The sequence below is a fragment of the Copidosoma floridanum genome, unplaced genomic scaffold (genome assembly GCF_036245765.1).
Source record: "Copidosoma floridanum isolate Cflo_tuat_1 unplaced genomic scaffold, Cflo_Japanese_pri ptg000026l, whole genome shotgun sequence".
Taxonomy (NCBI): Eukaryota; Metazoa; Arthropoda; class Insecta; order Hymenoptera; family Encyrtidae; genus Copidosoma; species Copidosoma floridanum.
In genome coordinates this window covers 6179790-6202363 of record NW_028321903.1, presented here as the reverse complement: position 1 = coordinate 6202363, position 22574 = coordinate 6179790, and the positions used below count along the sequence as shown (strand labels likewise).

The following is a 22574-nucleotide window of genomic DNA, read 5'->3' as shown; positions in this document are numbered from 1 at the left end:
TTCCTCATTAGTACTGTATTTTTTTGTTAAATAGCAATTTATAAATCTAAAAAACTAATGCTGTTGTTATGACATGTTTAAACAGTGAATTGAGATTCAGCACAATAGCTATTGTAAACGTTTTTAACATAGCTGATATGTTTAGTAGGCACCCATATGGCATTATTATTTACATAGCATACATGCAGTGGAAAAATAAAACATAACTTCCTTAAGCATGAAATTGTAAGAAAATATACAACAAGATCTCACAGTACCTGACTAGAAGAATTACCTATTGGTGAGCCGAAAACTTATTTATAATACTTGTTGTTAAGGTGAAAAAAAATTTAGTTCAATAAAGAAAATACTTTTGCAAAATTTATTTGAAGTAATATTTATTTTACAATTTAAAAGCTTTTAATAATGTTTCAACTGCATTTTGGATGGAGGTTTCAGTAGTATTAGTAAATAAGCTAACAACATCTAGACTAATTAAAATGGGTGACTATGTTAGCAAAAAGTCATTGATCAAAAAATCAGAAAAAAATTTAGAAAAATTATTAGTGTGTGAGTTCAATATCAAGACAACGATACATACAGAAAAGTCTTTCTCAAATATTCTCGTTAGTCTGTAGCATTTAGATAATTTTTACTGAATACCTTTGTCAAATTTATTGACTTTATCACTATTAACACATTGATTCCACTTGCATACAAAACTTTTAGTATCTTAACTTAATTGGTTTGGAGAACTATTTGCTAACTGTAAATAATTATCATCATTACTTAACTGTTTTTCCACTTTATTAATAATAATTTCTTTATGAATGACAACGGTGACATTCCTTTGTCTGCTTTAGTAATTAAAATGTGTATATTATTTTTAGAAAAAGCTCGTGTTTGCTTTGAATTATTTTGGAGAACTCAATCTTTTAAAGATAGACGAGTGGGTCACTATGTCTGTTATTACGAATAATTTTGATAAGTTTTCTTGAAACTGCTTACAATTTTTCAGAATATTCAAGTAAATGTTTTTTTTTTTTTTTTTTTTTTTTCTTAAGCTTAGGTGTGTTCAGAAAAATTTGAAAATCAATTAAACTGAACTTAAAATTTTTTATCAAATGTAGAGCTTACAACGTTTTTCCAAGATATGTCATACAAAGCACTAATAAACATGAAAATTTGGCATTTGTTAGACTTTGGTCAAGCATTAAGCATAAATAAGTTACAACTGCAATATATAAGTTAATTATAAATAATGCAATTTGGGACTCTTACATGAAAACTAATCCTTTTAGCAAAAAAATAAAATTAATTACAAATAAAATGGTGAGCAATGGCTGTGAATCTTACATAAATAATTTATTCAATAATTATTACGATACATAGTTTAATTGCATTTTCCGCAAATATCGTTACAAAATAAATAGAGAGTTCGATACCCTCTGCTCACATAAACAATCTGAGTGTAAAGTTATATACAATACACTTTCTGTTTCAAGGGTCAGTGATCCTGGCCTTGTTCGGTGCCCTAAAGTCACCAACAATGAAGGCATAAGTAAGACAACAGAAAGCAGACTATTTAACCCTTCTGACACACAGCTACTGGATTGAGTCAAGAGTAAATAAGAGTTGAGCGATGAATTTAACTATATATCGGGGAGCGCGTGGTGGCTCAGTCAACTAGATCGTGGATTGGCACGCGGGAGACCGTGGTTCGATTCCCGGCCAGTGCAACTTTCGGGCAAGTACCTCTGTGATTCTTCACATGTGCTTTTTCACCACGCAATGCTCCTCGAGGAGGGTTTTGGCGACCTCCTCGCAGCATCATTGCCTCATTTCCCCCTACCCCCCTCCCAGTGATGGAAGGCCTCCCATCCCTCTTCCCTCCCTTCTCCAAAGTGCTAAGTGTCCTGTGTAGTGCCCTTATCAAAGGAGCCGGACGTAAAGCACTAAAATATAACAAAACAAAACAAAAAAAAAGAACTATATATCGAATAATAATACATGTAATTATCTCTATCCTTGTAAGAATGTTGAACGACTACTAAACGTTTTGGAGAATTAAAAATAATTAAATAAAAAAACATCAAAATAATTGGTAATAACTGACATAATGGTCCTACTTGCCTTTTTTTAAATTATGAAGTTCTCCAAAACACTTTAAAGCAAACACAAGCTTTTCCTAAAAATGATAAACACATTTTAATTTATAGGAGACACAATAAATGTCACCGTTGTCATTGATAAAGAAATTTAAATTAATTAAATAGTATTTAACGGTTAACTGATAATAAATATTATTTACAGTTAGAAAATAATTCTCAAAATCAACTAATTAAAGACACTGAAAGTTTTGTAAGCAAGTAGGATCAATACGTTATTTGTGATCAAGTCAATAAATTTGACAAAGATATTCATAAAAAATTCGTCAAAATGCTACAGACCAATAAAAACATTTGAAAAAGACTTTTCTATCTGTATCATTGTTTGGACATTGAGTTCACACAATTTTAATTTCTCTAAATTCGTTTCTCAATTTTTTAATTAATAATATTTGGCTGGCACAGTCACTCATATAAAATAGCCATAAATTAAAAAAAAACTGAAAGATAACATTATTTTGCCCAATTACCTCTAATTAATCTAGATGTTGTTATCTTACTTACTAATACTAGTAAAACATTCATCTGAAACGCAGTTAAAACAGTATTGGAAGTTCTCAAATTGTAAAATGAATATTACTTTAAATAAATTTTGCAGAAGTGTTTTTTTTTATTTTAAATTAAATTTTTTCCACCTTAAAGACAAGTATTATAAATTCGTTAACTTGAAATTTTATGCTTAAAAAAGTAATGCTTTGATGCTCCAGTGCATGTATCCTATGAGGATAATAATGTTAAATGTTCTTATACGTATTTGTTTTACTCTTTTAATACATTTTAGCTACTTTTTATCAATTTTTTAATATTTTTTTGTGTAAGCATTAGATTAAAGAAATAAAGAACAGACATTGAATTCAATAAATATTAAAAATCTAACAGTAAATCAGTTGATAACCATCCCTCATAATTAAAAAACCTAAAAAAAAAATTTAATTTACGCGTGCAATTTGAGTTACTCGTGCACTTAAGTCTTTCAAGAGTAAATCTTCTACGCTCTGCTTTTTTCTAATCACAGATAAAAAAAATGTCTAATTCTGGTATAACAAGCTTCTCTTCTTACAGGTTTGTTTGTGCTAAATCGAAGTCTTAAATCAAAAAGAGGGGCTTTTTTCTCGCCAGTTTGGAGTAAATAGCTGTTTGAAGAAGAGAAATTACAAAAATTGAGTTTGAACACTAACTGTCATTTTGGGCAAACAATTAACGAAGACCATTTGAATCGTATTTGTCATGAGATGCAACTTCTAGCGCTGAAGTGTCCTTACAAAAGTAAATGGAGTGGCTAAAGTCGAAACTAAAACCTCTACCATTTTATGTGTTCAAAAGAAAACTGCGAAAATTAAGGGCCATTCTACAATGCACAAAAGCATCGTGCGGCAATAACTGGAACTAAAATCTTTTCCATGCGTCTCATGACAAATTATTTAAAAAAAAAAGACCTGCAAAGCAACAACTAAAGTCTTATAGCTCAAAAACCCTGAACCTCAGCCAAGGATGGAAAGTGCAGTTCACTCATGATGAAATTGAAACAAAATGGAAGCCTCACGTTAAACTTAGGCTTCCTTTTTTTACATGACACAAAAGGCCTATGCACAGTAAAAACTTGAGCTAAGAGTAAAGTACAGGTTTGAGGAAGGAGACCCCACCCCTTCAAAGTCTCCAAAATATACGATAAAAATGAAATTTTTTTCCTATTAGCTGAAGACCTACTTTCTGGCCTAAATACTTGTTTGGTACCAATAACTTGTAATCTGCCTCCTCCTTTCATCAAGATATAAGTCTGGATCCATTTTTAATTGGTGTGAAATAGTCACAGAATCTTAAGACAACTAATAGGTAGAGAGTCTACACTTTTGAAGAATATCGTAAACATCTTCTCGCTCTTTTGCGTACTTTAACAGATCTCGCAAAAAAATTTTTTTAAGGTACACTTTCCTCTAACTTAAATATTACAAAAAAACGGTCAGAAAAAATAATTCTTTTTTTTTATAAGCTGCATATCTTACGTCTTCAGAAGCGAAATTTTAAGAAACTGTATAAGGTAAATCACAGGTTTCTTCTTTATAAAAGTATGTAACATTTATGATGACAATTTCAGATGTCAAAAAAAGGGCATAATTTGGTTATGAGGTAACGTTGTAAAAATCGTTTTTGAAAATACCTACAGTAAATAAGACAAAAAAATTGTAAAGAATATGATAAAAATTAATCATAAATTAGAGGGTCTCATATACCTCAATTTATTTTTCATTGACTTGCACCTAAACTTTTACCTAGGTAATCCATGAAATTATCGTTTACTGTAAGGTCAGTGATTTAATCAGAATATAAACTAGATAGTGACATTTTTCAAGATAATAAGATATTCACAGGATAGTGAAATTTTGCTGAACGCAAAACAAAACACTACTCAAGAACAATAAAAACGAACATCCAAAAAGTTTCTTACAGATTTCTTGATATCAGTAGCCAGTGAGTGCTTGAATACGAAAGGAAAAAATTGTACTTCTATAAAATTACATGGCAAACAATATTATTATGAGTGTAATGTTACGTCGTGGCTCTTCGACGTAACTTTAGCACGCAAGAATTTGAATGCAGCGTGCAGCATGTGGACAGCAAATGCGTTTGTGTTTAGCAGTGTTTGTAATGAAATTCAAGTAATAATAGTAATTTACCAGTACCTTTACGAGTAATGGATGATTAACAGCTGACAGCTTTCCTGGATTCGCCAGTGAAGTAAATTGCTTGTTAAGTCGGGAATATATTATAAGAAAGGAAAAGCTTAATTGAATTGTCAGCAAAACTTACTTTATTAAATCACAAATATTATGATGAAAATTAAGACAATCAAAAGTTGAATAATATAGTTCGCTGTAGTTAATACCGCCTACTTGTTTGTTGGTCGACGGATTCTCCAGAAAAGAGGATAAGCTCGCAGGGTGCGGTTCTATTTAAGCCCTAAATCGGATCGATAATCGGGGGTAGGACCGGTAGTAAGTCAAGAAGTGGAGGTAAATTTCATTAACATATTCTTGGACAAGAGGTACAGCTGCAGGCGTAAACCAGCTGTTGAATTTGGCTGGGGTTGGGTTAGGGAGCAGGAATGACTGGTGAGCACGTGATCGACTGAGCGTGCGTTGGTATCGATTCATGGGTATGGTAGGTAGTTGACGAATACTACATGATATTTGTTACGGACAGTGGGTAGACGTCACTAGACGTAACAGTAAAAATACCTTCCAGTAAACAATATTGAGTGGGAAGGTGGTGCAATTATGGTGGGAATGAGTATACCTACGTTGATTGGGAATGTTTTTAATTATCATTTAACAAGGTACCGATTATAAACAATATATTACGGCACAATACAATAAAAATAATACACAAGACTGCACTTTTATCGAATCTTCCGATAGTTCCAAAACGACTTCCTACGCCCTACGCTGATTGCATCTGTGACATCACGCGCACATCCATTACGTATGCAACCACACCTATTAATAGTCCATATTTAATACACAAAATATAATTGTGTCCAAAAAGTAAAAAAAAACCATCCTGTAGTACCACTATTTTTAAAAGGGTGCCAGTGAATGTCCTTTCAGGACTTTTATTATAAATAGGTTTTTTTGACTGATATTGTTAAAATGTCAAACGTACATTTGAAATACCATAAACAATACCCACAAAAACAGTAGCTTCCTTAACTTAACTATTATTTTATATATGTTTAATTCTTTTAAATCACAATTTAACATGTAACCTTATAAAAAAATCGTTAAAAATGGCATTTACGTGATCCGTAGTAGTTTCCCAAATTTTTGGGTACAAAAGATCACTTTTAGATAAACCTATCAAATTGTTAAATGGATCCACAACAGAGTTTTAAAATGAATAAATAAAGAGAGAAGCAAGTATGAGTAAGAGCATGTATGTGAGAACATCCACATGAGAAGAACAATTGGTAGCTCTATTGCACACATTAGCGTTCCACTCACTTCTCTGAACTTTTCCACTACTAACTATGTGAAGTACGTCCTTAATTAAAAAAATCTCTTTAATCACAAATGATTAAATTGTAAAAGAGTAAAACATAATGAAAATAAATTAATTGTAGTTGTTCAGTACAAAAAACTTTTTTATTAACTTTAAAAAATTTAAAAATAATACAAAAAATTGTATGAAGAATTATTTATTTATTGTTAAAGTAACAAACTCATTATATAGAAATGAAAGTTTGCTGTACATAGGAAAGCTGCACTGTTAAAGTACAGAAATTTTTAAATTTTCGAAAAAAATATTTAACTAAAAAATTTAATGAACTATTTATCTTATACAAGTTAAATTAGTTTATTTTAAGATATTAATTCAATTTATAATTCAATCAAGTGAATAAGTATACAATAAAAACAAATTTACACTAAAAATTAGTTACGAACTACACGATAAGGTGTAGGAATAGAATTTATACGTCGGGACCGCTCATAGCAGAGTGGGTAAAGGCACTTAAATTGTGAGCACAAGATTGGGGGCTTAAATCTCTTTGAAAACTGTCTATTTATTTATTTATTTATTTTTTTGTTTTAATTGGTTAAAAGAAAAAGGAATGAAAATCATAAAACTCAAAATGTGTGTTGTGGTTGTGTTATGTGCTGCGGTGGCGTTATATGGTATAGAGGGAACCGAAAGTACGTCACTAAGGACGAGAGGAAAGGAGGGGATTAAGCGAAATCCACTTACGTCACACTTTTTTTCAAGGCCACCAATATGAAATCGTTGAATTACCCTCACGCATAAGGTGCCTATAAAAGTATAACCTCAAAAATTTAAGTATGTAAAAGAGCAAAGAGACAGTAACAATATTTTTAAAAGCATAGACTCCCCACCTTTTATTGGCTTAAAGGCCAAGTGATGATATAGACCACAGGAATCAGAAGTCATAGTAAAAACAATTCTTAGAAAACTAATGAGCATAAAACAGACGTATTTGCCATTAAAGACTAAAATTACAATTTTCTACATTGAAAGATACACAGAATATTTTTCAAGAATTGTTTTTAAATAGAAAAAGACATGGAAATCATAGTATTTTTTTTAATTATTCCAAGACAGGTAGTACTAAAATTTGTTTTATTTATGCTGGTCAATAGATTACTCAAAATTGGTTCTTTGAAGTCCCAGTTGATTAAAATTCATTGATTATATTGTTTCCTCAAATGATATATAAAACTCTCATAATTTAAGAAAATTTAAATAAATTTTTAGTTTAAAATGAAAAAGCTGGAATCTTTAAAATTTAGTAGAATATTAATCTTATCACTCTTAAATTACAAAATCATTTTCAAAAACAAATCTGTCCTTAGAATATAAAAATTATCGCCATGTCTTTTCGCACTTATATGCACGTAATAACATGGTGTGAGCTGTAATGTTCGTGCTCGTAACTGAATTATTACGCATGCGCAATAGCAAGAAGATGAGATGCAGTAACGCTGCACTTCAGCGTCAAGTAACTACGGTTTTGTTCACTCTCGCGCAGTCATCTAGTCTGTTAACACACGTATACTCTGTCTTCGGATTTCCTTTACAGTTTATCCTACCTTTTTCTGTTCGTTTAGGTACTGTAATTAAGATAGTGAAGTGTTAAGATAGTTAAACCTAAAGATAGTGTAAATAAACGTGTCCAAGTTTAATTCTATATTTCAAGTGTTGTATTTTTATTCACCAAGTCACCTGCTCAATCCCATACTGCTAACAGGTTATGGGCCCTAAATAGTAGTGTGGGTGTGGAATTTGCTCGATCGAGTCTTGTTTTTCTCTCTTTCTTCTTCTTTCCGCTCCGCGCTTGAGCTCATTGCGAGTTCCCTATGTGCTTTCCTCTTATCTTTTTTACGTGAAAACGGAATGGTGGAAGCAAACGGGAGATCTGTGTCGGGTAGCGAGCACTGTGAGATGGAAGAGCCTGGCAGTCCTCTCACCCCGACTACCACCGAAGCGGCAGAGGGACAGCCCCAGGAGGCAGCAGAGCAGAGTCAGGATGGAGGTACAGCAGCCGAGTCACCTCGAGATGCGGACGTCGGCCCTACTCTCGAGGCTTCGGGTGGTGCAATAAGAAAGGTCGGCATTAAGAAGAGAGTGGGAAAAACTTGAAAAGACTTGAAAGATAGAACAATAAATTTGATTGATACCTCATCTAAAGATAAGAATAAAGATTTGAGAGATAAATAAAAAATTTTACTGATACTTCAATTCATGACAAGGTTAAAGATTTGAAAAGCAAAAATTTAGATTTGATTGATAGCCAATTTTAAGACTTGCAAAACAAGAAAGATAACCTAAAAAAAGAGCTAGATAGCTTACATAAAGAAATGGTGCATGCAAATCATGAACTTAAGAAAGAACTAATAGAAAGAACCGGTCAAAATATCAAACCTAAAGAAATTATAAACTCACGAAACGAAATTTCAGAAGCCTCAAAGAAAGACATCGAGGCATTAGCAGAGCTCCTGGATGTCGATGAGGTTTGAGGTTGTTGCCTCACAACATAAGAAAGCCCTTGAAAAGGAAAGAGAAGAAAATAGAAGGGCTCAAGAGACGATTCGAGCTGTGTTTAAGCAGCGTCTAGCCACTTAACAAAGAAAGATGGAGGCTCTTGAGCGAGAACTGGCCAGGAGTCAAATACAAGAGGTAAATAAATTTACTACATTTACTCCAGGACCTTAATTATGTAAACGACTGATTAATCTAAACTCCGACTACATTGATAATTCACTGATGTTTGAACGCGCTGTGCCTAATGATAGTCTAAAGATAGAAGTGATTAATAAAGATAGCCTAGGGTGTTTTAATTATTCCCTTACTAATGCAACAAAATTAGGATTATTTTTAGAATAGCTGCAGTCAGAACTAAAAAGTAAAAAATTGCTTCACACAATTGATTCAAAACTGGAAGCCACTATGAATATTACTCAAGAAAAAATAGGAGAAAATAAAGAACAGGCCCTAAACGTAATACTAGATAGGTTGTCCCTAGATTACCAAAACAAAGTATATCACATTACTAATGCATCAACCATGATACAAAAAATTAAAGATATGAAAAGGGGTGACATAAAAATGAGCGCATATCAAATACGTAACAAAATACATTCCGTTAGATTTGACCCCGAAAACCAAAGTGCTACTAAATTTTGTGAATTTTTTGATGCACTGGTGAGAAATTTTGAATTAGTTAGTAAAACTTACAGTTTCCCTGAAGATGAGAAAAGAGATAGTTTCTATCATGCGATTAACAATGGAGTACCGGACGTAAAAATAGCCAATTTTAACAGGCTGTTTAAAAGCGAGGATAGCTTATCTTTTAAGTACTTAAGACAACACATTCTGAAACAGGGGGCAGAAGGGTCACTTGCACGACCAACAACGGGTGCTGGAGTAAGCCGAGGTAGGGTGAACGCTGGACTGAGTCGAGGTGGGACCAGTAATGGGCCAAGCCAAGGTGGGGCAGGCTCTCGACCAGCCATTAACGTAACTGTTGCTAAAGCGGCCACCACCACTCTATGCTACGAGTGCAATAATAACGGGCACTCTTCGAGGGACTGCCCGAAAAAAGGGCAGAACCTCAGGTGGTGCTACACCTGCCAACAGTTCGTGCAGAACCTACGAGAGCACATAGGGAGGTGCAGAGGTAATTCTAACAAAAGTAACGATTGGGATTTGAAACGCAACACTGGTGGTGGTAACAATAAGAATAATTTTAAAGATAGTAATAAACGGAAGCCTAAAAAATAGCATACAAATCATAACAACAAGTAAGCCAAGGTCGATAACAAAAAACAAGGCGAAGAAGGTAAAAATAATGTAGAAATACCTAGGTCTAATGCATGCAGTGATTTGTTTGCTGTTAACCCCGAAACTTTTCTCTCTACGCGCACAGAGGAAACACGAGATAACGGCTGCAAGAAAATTTAGTTTGTAGTAGATTTAGGCGCCGCAGAACACTTTGCTGATTCTAAACTGTGTTTCAAAAATTTTGACGACTGTAAAAATAAATTGATCAAATGCGCGAACAAAGATTCCTCCACAGACTTGAGAGCAGAGGGAAAAGGGTGCGTTTTTGGTAAAAATAACTAAAACAAGATAGTCCTAGATAGAGTTGTATGCGCTAAGGCACTCGCTGAAAACTTGCTGTCGCTTCGCCGTTTTGCTGAAAGGGGCATGAGTATATACCTTGATAACACAAAGCTAGATATATTTGATCTGCGTTCTAATGAGACTATAATTTCTGGTGTCTACAAGAGCCCTTATTGGATAGTAAAACTACTGCAAAATAGCCAGAGCACAAGAAATAATGAGAAGTTTAAAGAAATTATTGAATGCTTAATGGTAGACGATCCCCCGAAAGTAAAGACTGAAAAGGTTCAGCAAGTGAGCACTAATGATAGGAGCTGCCCTGGAATCTCAAATAATGAATCGGGAAGAGCTAGTCCACACAGCTCTCATCAAAGTGAAATTAAAAAAACAGTTACAGATAAAAAAATTAAAAATTGTGATGATCTTATGATTAGTGAGGTTCCAGGAGCTCAAAGCCCGTTTACAGAAAAGTACAGAACATTTGAAAGAAATAACAGAGCCATGCTCTTGCATGTAAGATTCGGACATGCCTCAGCAGATTATCTCAAAGCGCTGCAAAAAAAATATCAGGACAATAAAGATTTAAATAAGGCCATCTTCGACAGCTTCATTACAACATGTGAGGTGTGCCAAGTTGCTAAAATCAAGAAATTGCCTTTCAGTACTAAAAGAGATAGGGCAACCAAACCACTCGAGATAGTTCATGCTGATACAATGGAACCGATCAGCCCAGCTACTTATCCTAAAGGATATAAATTTTTAATCGTCTACACGGATGACTACTCAAGATTGACTATGGCATACCCAGTGAAGACAAAATGTAAAGCAGTACGTTGTTTGGACAATTTTGTGACAAGCGCTCAAAACCTGGTGAGTTTTGATGCAAAGATATGCTATCTTCGAACCGATCAAGGCACGGAGTTTACAGAAGGCCAAACGATAGAAGTTCTCCAGAGGTTGAGAGCAGAACTTCAGTTGGCCTGTCCAGACTCCCCTCAGCACAATTGAGTCTCGGAACGGATTAATCGTACCTTGCAAAACAAGGTGCGAGCCTACATGTACGACTCCAGGCTCAGGGAGAACATGTGGGACTTAGCATTGGGCAGTGCAGTACATGCCTACAATCAGACACCTTACCGGTCCAACGATATGATAGCCCCTTTAGAAAAGTTTGCGTTCAATCTGAAGATAGACATAACCCAAATAAGAAGATTTGGCTGCGTCGCTTTTATCAAGATACAAAGAAACACTGGAACTAAATTCGGTCCACAAGAGATACGAGTCGTGCTGGTTGGCTATACACCCACTGGCTATTCTTTCTTAAGACCTGAAGATGAAAAATCTTATGAGTGTCGAGACGTAAAATTCCAAGAAAGACTCGTGTTCAGAGATATCTGGGAAAAGGACAAAATAGTGAACTGGGGAAACCACAAGATAGATATCAAACAAGATGAATGGTTCGTTAAGTTTGATAAGACTAGCCCTAAAGAGTCATTGGAAACGGAGGGAGAACCAGTAGTTAAGAGAAAGCGTGGTCAGCCCAAGAAAATTGGAGATTTTGCTCAAGAAAGCCCTAGACAACCCACTAGAATTAATGATACGAGCTTTGCAAGAGCCATTAATACAAACAAGTTGAATAAACGGCTTTAATCGAAGGGCGATGTTAACTGTTTGATCGCATAAGTCAAAGATGAAATGTCACATTCCCTGATTGCTAGACTGAACAAAGATCCCGCAAACTACAAAGAAGCTGTCGCATCTCCGGATCGCGATAAATGGCTCAGAGCAATTGATGAAGAACTGGAATCGATGCGGAAAAACCAAGTGTGGAAACTTGTAGAAAGACCAACCGTGAGCGCTGAAGGTGGCAAGCCCAACATCATCGACTCTAGGTGGGTTTTGAGGAGAAAAATAGATAAAGATGGAAACATGGAAATCAAAGCGAGGTTGATGATTCGTGGCTTCAAAGATAGGAACAAGTACGATCTGCAAGAAACCTATGCCCTGGTGTCTGGGCTAGCCCTGGTAAGATCAGTAATATCAATAATAAATAGATACAATTTGGAGACTTGCCAACTTGATGTCAAGACAGCTTTCTTAAATGGATCTATTAAAGAAGAGATATACATGGAGATTCCTGAAGGCCTGCTTGATGGTGACAGTTTTAAGAAAGCTTAGGTTTGTTAATTGGAAAAAGTCCTTTATGGACTTAAGATCAGCCCAAAAAGATGGAATGAGCGGTTTCGCGAGACTGCATCTAAATTGGGACTACGGTCACATACGAGCGAGACCTGTCTCTATATATAGAGAGAAGCCGATAACTTTATAGTCCTGATCCTATACGTGGATGATATGATGATAGCCAGCAATTGTGTAGGCAAAATGAATGAAATTAAGACTGGTCTGCAATCTGAGTTTGAGTTGTCAGATCTTGGCGAGATTGGCACATCTCTAGGCATCAAAGTGAAAAGAGATAGAAAACTTCATCCAATTTCACTAACACAAACGCCATACATAGATAAAATTTTAGAGAAATTTTGATTCAACGAGTCGAAACCCCAAAAAACACCAATGGTCACAAATCAAGTTTTGAATTGGCAAAGAAAAGATAGAGAAGAGTCTGAAGATGATGAAGAGTTAAACACAACGATAACGAGAGGAAATGTGCCGTGCAGAGAAGCAGTCGGTAGCCTGCTGTATTTAGCAAACACAATTAAACCAGACATTTTATACTCGGTGAATGTACTGAGAAGACATCAAATCGGCCCAACTAAAGATGATTGGAAAATGGTCAAACGGGTATTTCGATATTTACAACACACAAGAACCCTAGGATTAACTAACAAAGGCTGTAAAGATGGATTAGAAGCCTATTTAGATGCAAGTTTGGCAGACTGTAATGGCTCAACAACAACAGGTGGATATCTCCTAAGGTTGTAATGGGGATACAGTTGCTTGGAAAACGAGAAAGCAGAATTATGTTGCTATTTCAACCTGTGAAGCAGAATATGTGGCAATGTGCGACGCAAGTCAAGAATTTATTAGACAAGAGCACTCTATAAGTATTATATTGTCTCGCACTTTATTGCCCGCGGATCTATGGTGTGAAAACAAAGCCGCCGGAGTAAGTGCTAAGATCGATGGTGGCAAAAGACTGAGACACATAACTAAGATAAAGGCTCACTACGTTAAGGAATGTGTACTGAATTATTACGCATGTGCAACAGCAAGAAGACGAGACGCAGTGACGCTGCACTTCAGTGTCAACTAACTACGTTTTTGTTCACTCTTGCACTGTCAGCCAGTCTGTTAACACATGCATACTCTGTCTTCGCATCTGACTTACAGTTTACCCTACCTTTTCTGTTCGCGTAGCTACCGTACTTAAGATACTAAAGTGTTAAGATAGTTAAACCTAAAGATAGTGTAAATAAACGTGTCCAAGTTTAATTCTATATTTCGAGTGTTGTATTTTTATTTGCCAAGTCACCTGCTCAATCCCATACTGCTAACACATGGATATTAACATGCGCCTCACTTGCTCGGAAAAGAACATAAACTTGGACCCTATAAGTACCAACAGTAGAGCTACCGATCACGCATGCGTATATCTACGTATATCCAGGTAATAACGTTAATATTGTTATGAGTAGACACTGCCAAAAATTATAGTATTCTTAGTTATCAATATTTACTCAATATTACATTTTGTCTATGAAGATCATTCTCCTTAAGTGAAACATAATAAGTTGACAAAGTTTATATACTTATTATTGTGAGTCATGCGTAACCATGCCAGTAAGATTAACCAAATGAGCTTTCGATAAAAGAAGCAGAGGGAAAGAGATCAGAAAGATGAATTGCACTAATTTAGAGTGAGTTAGAAATACCTCCGGCTTAGCAAAGTATTACTTGATCTCGTAAGATGTTATTTCAACTTTCATGGTTTTAAATTGATAGTGTAGCAGCAGGCTTCTGTATGCATATTTAGAGATGGCATAGTTGCATGACACAAAAGTATAGTGGTGAGGTCTAGTTTTTGCATTCCTTACTTTCTTTTTTTTTTTTCTCCTAACCACGATGGGTCTTTTCAAGGAAAAAAATTCAAAAGTAAGGGAATATGCAAAGCAAGCATGTGTAATCACCCTCACCAGATAAATGTGAAGATCTTTTAAATAATTTTAACTTATGTCACAGTTATCCTATCTATCATTTTAAGTAAAAAGGTGGGAAAATGTTTAGAGTTAATGTTATTTACAAGATATACGTAAAATTCTCATACTGAATGCTTATAAATTACAATTTGGCACTATGATTTCTTGAAGTTTAGTGCATAAACGCACGATCAGTAAGAGCTAATTAAAGAGTGAGAATGAAAACTCCAAAACAGTCTGTAACGATCGTCTTAACGATATAGACTGAGCCTGATGAGGTTGGCGTTAAGACCAACGAAACGTTGCTTAAACTAACATTTGACTTTGGAGTTTTTATTCTCACTCCCAAATTAGCTCTTACTGATCGTGTGCTTATGCACTAAACCTCAAGAAATCATGAAAACAATTGGGAGCAGAGTGGCACGTTCAACAAACACCGTAATAAAATTTGGCACATTCACTAATTAAAAAACCATCTAAATTTATAAATATCCCAGACTACTATTTTTTGTCAATTCGTAGAACATTTCTATGAATTAAAATGATGACGCCACAGCCCTGATGGCAAGCACCGGTAGCAAACGATGCGCAGTACAAGCTGTGGAATAATTGTGTGCGTGCTGCATAAAGAACTGTTGATCCAATAACTGTAACATGTTTAAGAGCATAAAACGACGCGTCTTGAGCAGCAATAGATTAGAGATGTAATACATGCTTTCTCATTAACCTAATTTTCAGAGATGATTCATCGGCATTAATGTTTCTGAAAATAAAGGTACGATATTCACATTGAACGATATTGCTTACTTTTTTCAATAAAAAATTAAAGAAATATTTGCACAAGAGACTGTGAGCTATCGCTGGCAAGGAAACAGCGTGGCTCGAAAACTCAGCAGTCATAGATGAATTTTAGTAATGTAAGCTTGTATTATTAAAAAATCAGAAAGTTTATTATAAGCGATGGCAGCTTACCAAATGCAAGACTAAATAGGGAGAGCGTGTAAGAGCAAAACCAAACCACACCCAAGGAATAACAGCTTCCTGACCATTTTTATAGCCGTGATGAGGCCTAATAAAAACAAAATGTCAACTCGCTGTTGAAGCTGACAGGTATGGAGTTGTGTAGTGCTTACGATGTACTGACATGCTTGGTAGTAGTTTGGATGCTTTCCTCTCTCTCTCTCTCTCTCTTTCTCTTTCTCTACTGCACACGCGCACGGTAACTGTATCTTTCTTTCTCTCCCAACTTTATCTTACACAGTAAAGGTCACTTACAAGTGACCACAAAGTACTAAATTTTAAAGACGATATTTTCATTTGTTTTAAGGTTGTCGTCAAAAAATGCTGCCAAAAAAAGGTTTGAATGTTGTTGACGCTATTTTGAAGATTAAAATTATTAATAATAGATACGGAAATAATAGAAGTATAAAATGACATGTTCACGGAAAAAATGAGCCTGGAATAAACTGTTTTTGATTACATTATTATTCTAATTTTCAATTAAACATCATGGACTTTTTTTAAAGACACAGAATATCAAGAAAAGTAATTAATATTTCGTAACAAAATTTTCTTTGTAATTTAAGGATTGATAGTTTTATATTTTACTAAATTTCATAAACTCTAGTATTTTTACTTTTAATGTAAGAAATTATTCAAATTTTTAGGATATTTTAATGGTATTGTGCAATTATTTAAATAAATTTTTAATAAAGCTCAATCAACTCGGACTCAGATGAGATGGTTCGTAAAAACATGCGAATCAGCACCAATTAAAAGTAACGACTCATTACCTGTCTTGTAGTGACTTTAAGAAGACTTAAACAACTCAGATTTTCATATATTTTCACTCAAAAGCCACTTCTTGAGAATGTTCCGTTTTTTCCTAAGAATTCGTTTCGTTCTAAGTACAGCTTAGTTTAAATAAATTTCTTATTTTATATGAAATCTAACAATCTTAGGAAGCCCCTTACTTTAATGAGATTTTAGGAAGAACCCTCTAATTTGGCTTTAGGCTCGGAATAAGCACAAAGGAATGCGTCAGAAAACATACATACATGTTGGGATCACCCATTTTAATCTTGTGGTTCTGTAATAATTTTTTTATAGCGCTTGTTATTAGTCACTGAATAATTGATGATAAAATGAATTATGAATTAAACCTAAATAAACAAATATACAACCATAAATTAAATTTTAAGCATGTGAGGTGATTTACAGTATAGTTTAGATACTTAATAGACAATTGTTGGTAATTTAAAATCTACATTATAATGTTTTATTAAAGGTATGGCCCTAGAAAGTAAAATAGATCACAATAATAAATGAAAATTAGATGCATGACCAATGCATTCTTATAAAAAACTTGGACAAATATGTTTAAGAGTTAAATGTCATGACTTAAAATTTTTTTATTTGTTTAAAAAAAAGTTACAAACAATAATTTATCAAGCAATCTTGAATATGAAAACCGTGTTGGGTATGTAATGAAGATAGAATCAGTTTGGGTAAGACTGTAATTGTTAAAGGGCTACAAAACTCTACCTAGTATCCATATTCATACGAATGAATCGATAAAGTGTTTTTTATTAATAACCTACGTTAATATATATTGCACATAAGTTTGAAGTTCTTCATTTATGAAAAATAAGGAATACCTATACGCGTACTTATTGCACATGCTTCCATACACATATACCTATACAAGTATGTACACATAAAGATTTTTACTTACAATAAAGCCTCTCAGGGCTTAGTGAACGCATGATGTTAGGCAAAGCATTGTTGAACAGAGGGGCACCCATTGAATTGTGGACTGGAAATTGCCTACTTGGTTCAATGAGAAAGCTACCATTCTTGAAAGAGCGCATTACGTTAGCCCAAGCCTCGCTGTTTGAGTAAATAAAGCTTCCATCTATCCAGCTGGTCACCTTATTGATCTGCAACCTCACATATCTTTAGATGTTTTCATTCCTCTTTTTTAAAGAAACCATATTATATAAATGATTATTTCTTATTTTCTTTCATTCATGACAAATGTAATAAAAAATCTTTATTGATTGATAACCAGAAACTTATTTTATACGTATCTTGTTTAAAATAGTGGTATACGAATTAACATGTAAATACTTACCATTAAACTTATAAATAAAGTTAAATCCTACATTCACTTAAAATAGTTTATTCCTCCTTTTTTGTAAGCAATACATCTACTGTGATGATAAACTTAGAAGAACAAAATACAAAAATTTTTTTAAAATCTTAATATTTGTCATTACCTTCCTTTAACATATTTTTTTACCCTCCCTTGACGGTCTCTTCTACTTATGTTGTACAAACTAAACGTTCTTATTTTGTTTTCTTTTGTCCTTTGAGCCACAGCTTCTTATTTAATCAGACATTTCGTATAATAGTTAATCAATTTCTTACAGACAATGACTATATGTTTTTTATAATTTAGCGTTTTAACATTACATCTTGCCAATCTCAAGTTTCTACATTTATCGTCAGTGTTTTTTTTTATTATCGAATAATTGTTTGGCACATAAATTGTTACGATTCTTCATTGGCCTACCATCACATAAGGGCATTATGCCATGTATCTTTCAAGTTACAGAGCCTAAAATCTTACGTTCTGTTCCAAGAATTTCAATGCAATGACTTCCTTCAGTGAAATTTTTATACTTTAATCCTTTTAGATTTATTTTTTTTTTTTCGTTAAGATGTTTAATTCGTATACTTTATAACTATATGGGCAAAGTAGTTTTTTGATTTTGTGACTGTCAAAATGACGTTCAAAAAATTTGCTTTCATCAAAGACATGTTTTTTTGCAATACCTCGTAAGTAGTTGGCTGTAACGTCATGCAGTTATGGCAGTTAAGTATTCGGAAATTTTGTACAACTTTATAAAAAACTGCTTGAGCATATACAAAAGTCAAAGTAATTTTTCTTTTTAAATAAATTCGTTATTTAATAACTTATCAACATAAGCAGTTCAAATGACAGGTAAGCGTTGTCTAATACTTACTCATTGTAAATTCATCCTTACCTTAAATTCACGCTGAAAAACAAGCCCATAACTATCTTACTGATAATTTGATTTTTATTTCTTATTGTTCATCTGAGGTGGTTTAAAAATATAACAAAAACTGATGTGGTTATTTTCCTAAATTATTGAAAAATTTAAGTTTCATACGTAAATAATTATTTAGATTAAACAATTTTTTTGTTTTGCCTCTGTGATTTTTTTCTTGTGTACGTTTTCTAAGTATTACAGATGCAAATGAAAGAAAGTAATATGATTTGACAGCTTATTATTTAATTACATTTACTCCCTCAACTTAACAGCTGGTGTTTGAGCGTACGGAAACGTCGTCGTTAGTTGTTCTATCATTTGTATGTTTATCCGCATCATTCAAAGTTTTACACACATTCGTAATACAAAACATATTCTTATTACCACTATTTTTAATATTCTTACGGCCATTGGTATTTAAGAAACCACTTCATCATATCAACATTTAATTGTTCTTTCATATATCCCCATGACAGTTATTAATAGGTTTAACAATAATTCATGAATCATAATTATTACACTGACATAAGAATAAAGGAAAAGTTTTTTTTGTAACAGGATTATAATTTACTTATAACATTCAAGTGTTAAAATAATTAAGCAATTTTATCATGGTAGCTTTTGGTATATTTTTATCTACCCACTGACTCATTAAAAAGGTAAAAATCAAATGAAAAATGTCAGGGTTATGGACTTTTTTCTTGGCAAATTTAAAGTATCCCGATTGACTTTTAGATCAGTGCTTGTCCTGGATGTCTGAAAACACTATTTGCTTTCATCCAAAACGATTACCATTTTGAAATGAGAGCGTATCCCTTTTAATAGCAGTTGTAACATCACAAATAATTAGTTTACAAAATGTCAGTATTGACCAATGTCTTCTGAACATAATCTTTGAAAATGCATTCGTAATATTTAAGTATTTTTATTTTTTTGGTTTATTTGCTTGCAAATATTTTATTGCTACGACTGATATAGGTAGCGTAGCTCTAGTCTTATTATTTTGGTCAGTTGGGCCTTCAGATACAAATTTTTTTCATTTAAGAAACATGGAGTACAAGAGATATAGGCTTTTACACAGATGGTGAACTACGAAGAGTTTGCAAGCGTTCGTTCTTTCGTTGCCATGGTTTTATACTCCTAGCTTATTTTAACTATTTTTTGTGAGTCTTGTTTGCTCGTTGTCAGAGCGTGACATTCGTATTTACTTTCAACAACTCGAGTTTCATGGCTGTACTTTAATTTATGTAAAAAGATTACCTATCAGTTTTTTTTAATTTAATGTAAGTTTTTGTTTGCACGAAACACTTTGATGCCAAAACCTGGGACAACATAAAAACAAAAAATAAACGGAGATTGGGTAAGAAATGGTAAATAAAAGAAAAACCTTTGGCTATCATTTAAATAATACGCCCACGAATAGCAGAAAAATTTTTCCTTTCATCCCATGCAGTCCATCAAATTTATAACATAAAATCGTCTTACGCTGCATTTATGACGTAAATCGAATGGATTGATCAAGCACTGGCGTTCGCGTAGTACCTTGCTAAGTTACGCAACACCACCCCTGCGCAACTCGTTGACTGACTCCTATTCAAGTCACGATGAATAGCTGCCGCTAACTCAATGGTCCGGCACGATTTGATATCGTGTGCTTGCTACAATTAGCGAGTTACTACGTGGAGCAGACCAGGTGAAATCTCCTCAAATGTGTCCTCAAAAAATCCTCAGAGAAGATTATAAAATTAATTCCTATCTTGCTAACGCTGCACTTGGCATCTCGTTTATTGGATACTCGATGCAGCCGCTAACGCACCTTAAGTTATCGTATGACAGAGTATCACTGAATGGCCATCAGAGGGTAGGAGTGGGCTAGGCTAGCCTTACTTCGTGTTTATAACTCTATAAATACATATATATATATGTATGTATGTATGTATGTATTCAGTGATACTCTGTCATATGATAACTTAAGGTGCGTTCGCGGCTGCATCGAGTATCCCATAAACGAGATGCCAAGTGCAGCGTTAGCAAGATAGGAATTAATTTTATAATCTTCCTAAAGACATCTCTGAGGATTTTTTGAGGACACATTTGAGGAGATTTAACCTGGTCTGCTCCACGTAGTAACTCGCTACTTGTAGCTAGCACACGATATCAAATCGTGCCAGACCATTGAGTTAGCGGCAGCTATTCATCGTGACTTGAATAGGAGTCAGTCAACGAGTTGCGCAGGGGTGGTGTTGCGTAACTTAGCAAGGTACTACGCGAACGCCAGTGCTTGATCAGTCCATTTGATTTACGTCATAAATGCAGCGTAAGACGATTTTATGTTATAAATTTGATGACTAGACAAGCGCTAGCTCTAGCGTAGCGTAGTGTCTTACCGTAATCAGTTACGCAATACCACACCTAGGGGTGTAATCAAGTTCAATTGTATTTTGTGACTCATCGAAAAGTCGAAGTGACGCGTGACGTCAACCTAGTCTCTCTTAATGTATTTAGCCGAAATAACGTATTACAATCACCACACTTTTTTTCAACGTCTTGCGATGTATCGCATTTCATGATTGAACCCCAGCTAGTGTCTGATTTCGATATCTCCCAAAATTAACTTCGCTCAAAAAACGCAAAGCTATAATCTATCTAATAAACAATGTGTCGAAAAGTTGATAACACGTGACGTTAAGTAAACCTCATTTAAGTATGTTTTAACGCGTTAAATCAAGACTACGCAACTTTGCAATGAATCGTTCACTTCCGTAAAGCATGTGATCATTGGTTTCACCCCCTTTTCACTATTTCTTCAGCCATGAATGGACTGTTGCTATTGAAAGGCATCACATACGCAGAGATTTGATACAAGAAACGCATTGAATTGAATTGAACCATACCGATACCATAACATCGTATACGGTCGTGTATTTTAAACCTACACTTATACGACACCTACCCCACCCCCTCTGTTTCGAGATGCTCCAAAAATACTTGAAAAACCTCAAATTATGGGATTATTATGCTTAATGGTGAACAACATTTAAAATCCAAGTCACTCTCACGTGCATACACCGCACATAGAATAGGCTATTTGCTTGAAAACATGTGGAGAATAAGGTATTCACTGATTTCCAATATAGCGCACTAGAGCCTCAAGTTGTTCAAGACTCGAAATAAAAGGAGTATCCTGTTCTCGTGTCAGTACACCAGATTTCTTTCGACTGCGCTGGCATGACACACAAGTTCTTTGGCCGTATTGGGATGTGCGGCGTGCGCTAGCATTGCTACTAGCTTTGGAGTGCAACAGCGCGCTCAAGCGTTAAAGCTTAGGAAATCTAGCAGCCACTCAGTACAAACGCAGCCGTACACCTCTTGAACTGGTTGACGAGAATCCTTAGCCCCTGCAACCATTTTGTGTATCAGCATGATCCGACGGGTTCCAGAGTCCGCCACCCCTCGAGCTGGCTGATAATGATCATAAGCTTCTCAAGCTCTAAAATTTCTCTTACAAATCAAAGTTTACCAGGAGGATCAAGATGCTCAACGTTTTTTGTGGCACAACAGTAGGAATTCGAAAAATCTTAGTGAATACATAATGACTTGTATGTTTTTTAACACAAAACTATCCCCATGTACAACGCCATTTGATAACGATAAAAAGCTTCTCTTATTAATAAAAAGTATCCTTTATCCACGACTAGTTCGATCAAAAACTGCATCATAAGCGGTTTTCAAACGAGAAACTTGAATTATCAAAAGAAATGCCCATGGTTACTGGAAAATGTATGGCTGGGCATCTAGTGATAAGTCAGTGTTAATGAGGCTGAAAACCAACGATAATCTGGAGAGTTTCGTCAAATCCGACCATTTAGAAAAGGACAAAATAAAATAACTTGGTTTCAAAATGCACCATATTTAAGAAGAATTGACTTTAAAATTAAATGACATCATGATGTATACATACTAAATTAACAGTATATAAAAAACTGACGAGCAAGAATTTAATCCACTGGACTTTTTTGCTTCCTTAACTAGTCAGTCTAGAATATTGATGCAAGTTATATTGT

At 34.3% G+C, this 22574-nt stretch overlaps 1 protein-coding gene across 4 annotated transcripts in view; it reads right to left on the bottom strand.

Moving 5' to 3' along the window:
- Window positions 1–22574, bottom strand: part of Duox (dual oxidase) — a 934738-nt gene that overhangs the window by 648399 nt on the left and 263765 nt on the right. For all 4 annotated transcript variants that reach the window (XM_089595596.1, XM_089595599.1, XM_089595598.1 and 1 more), the window contains exon 5: window positions 17169–17373. In XM_089595596.1, coding sequence (XP_089451722.1) covers window positions 17169–17373 — 205 coding nt within the window. The remainder of the gene's footprint in view (window positions 1–17168; window positions 17374–22574) is intronic.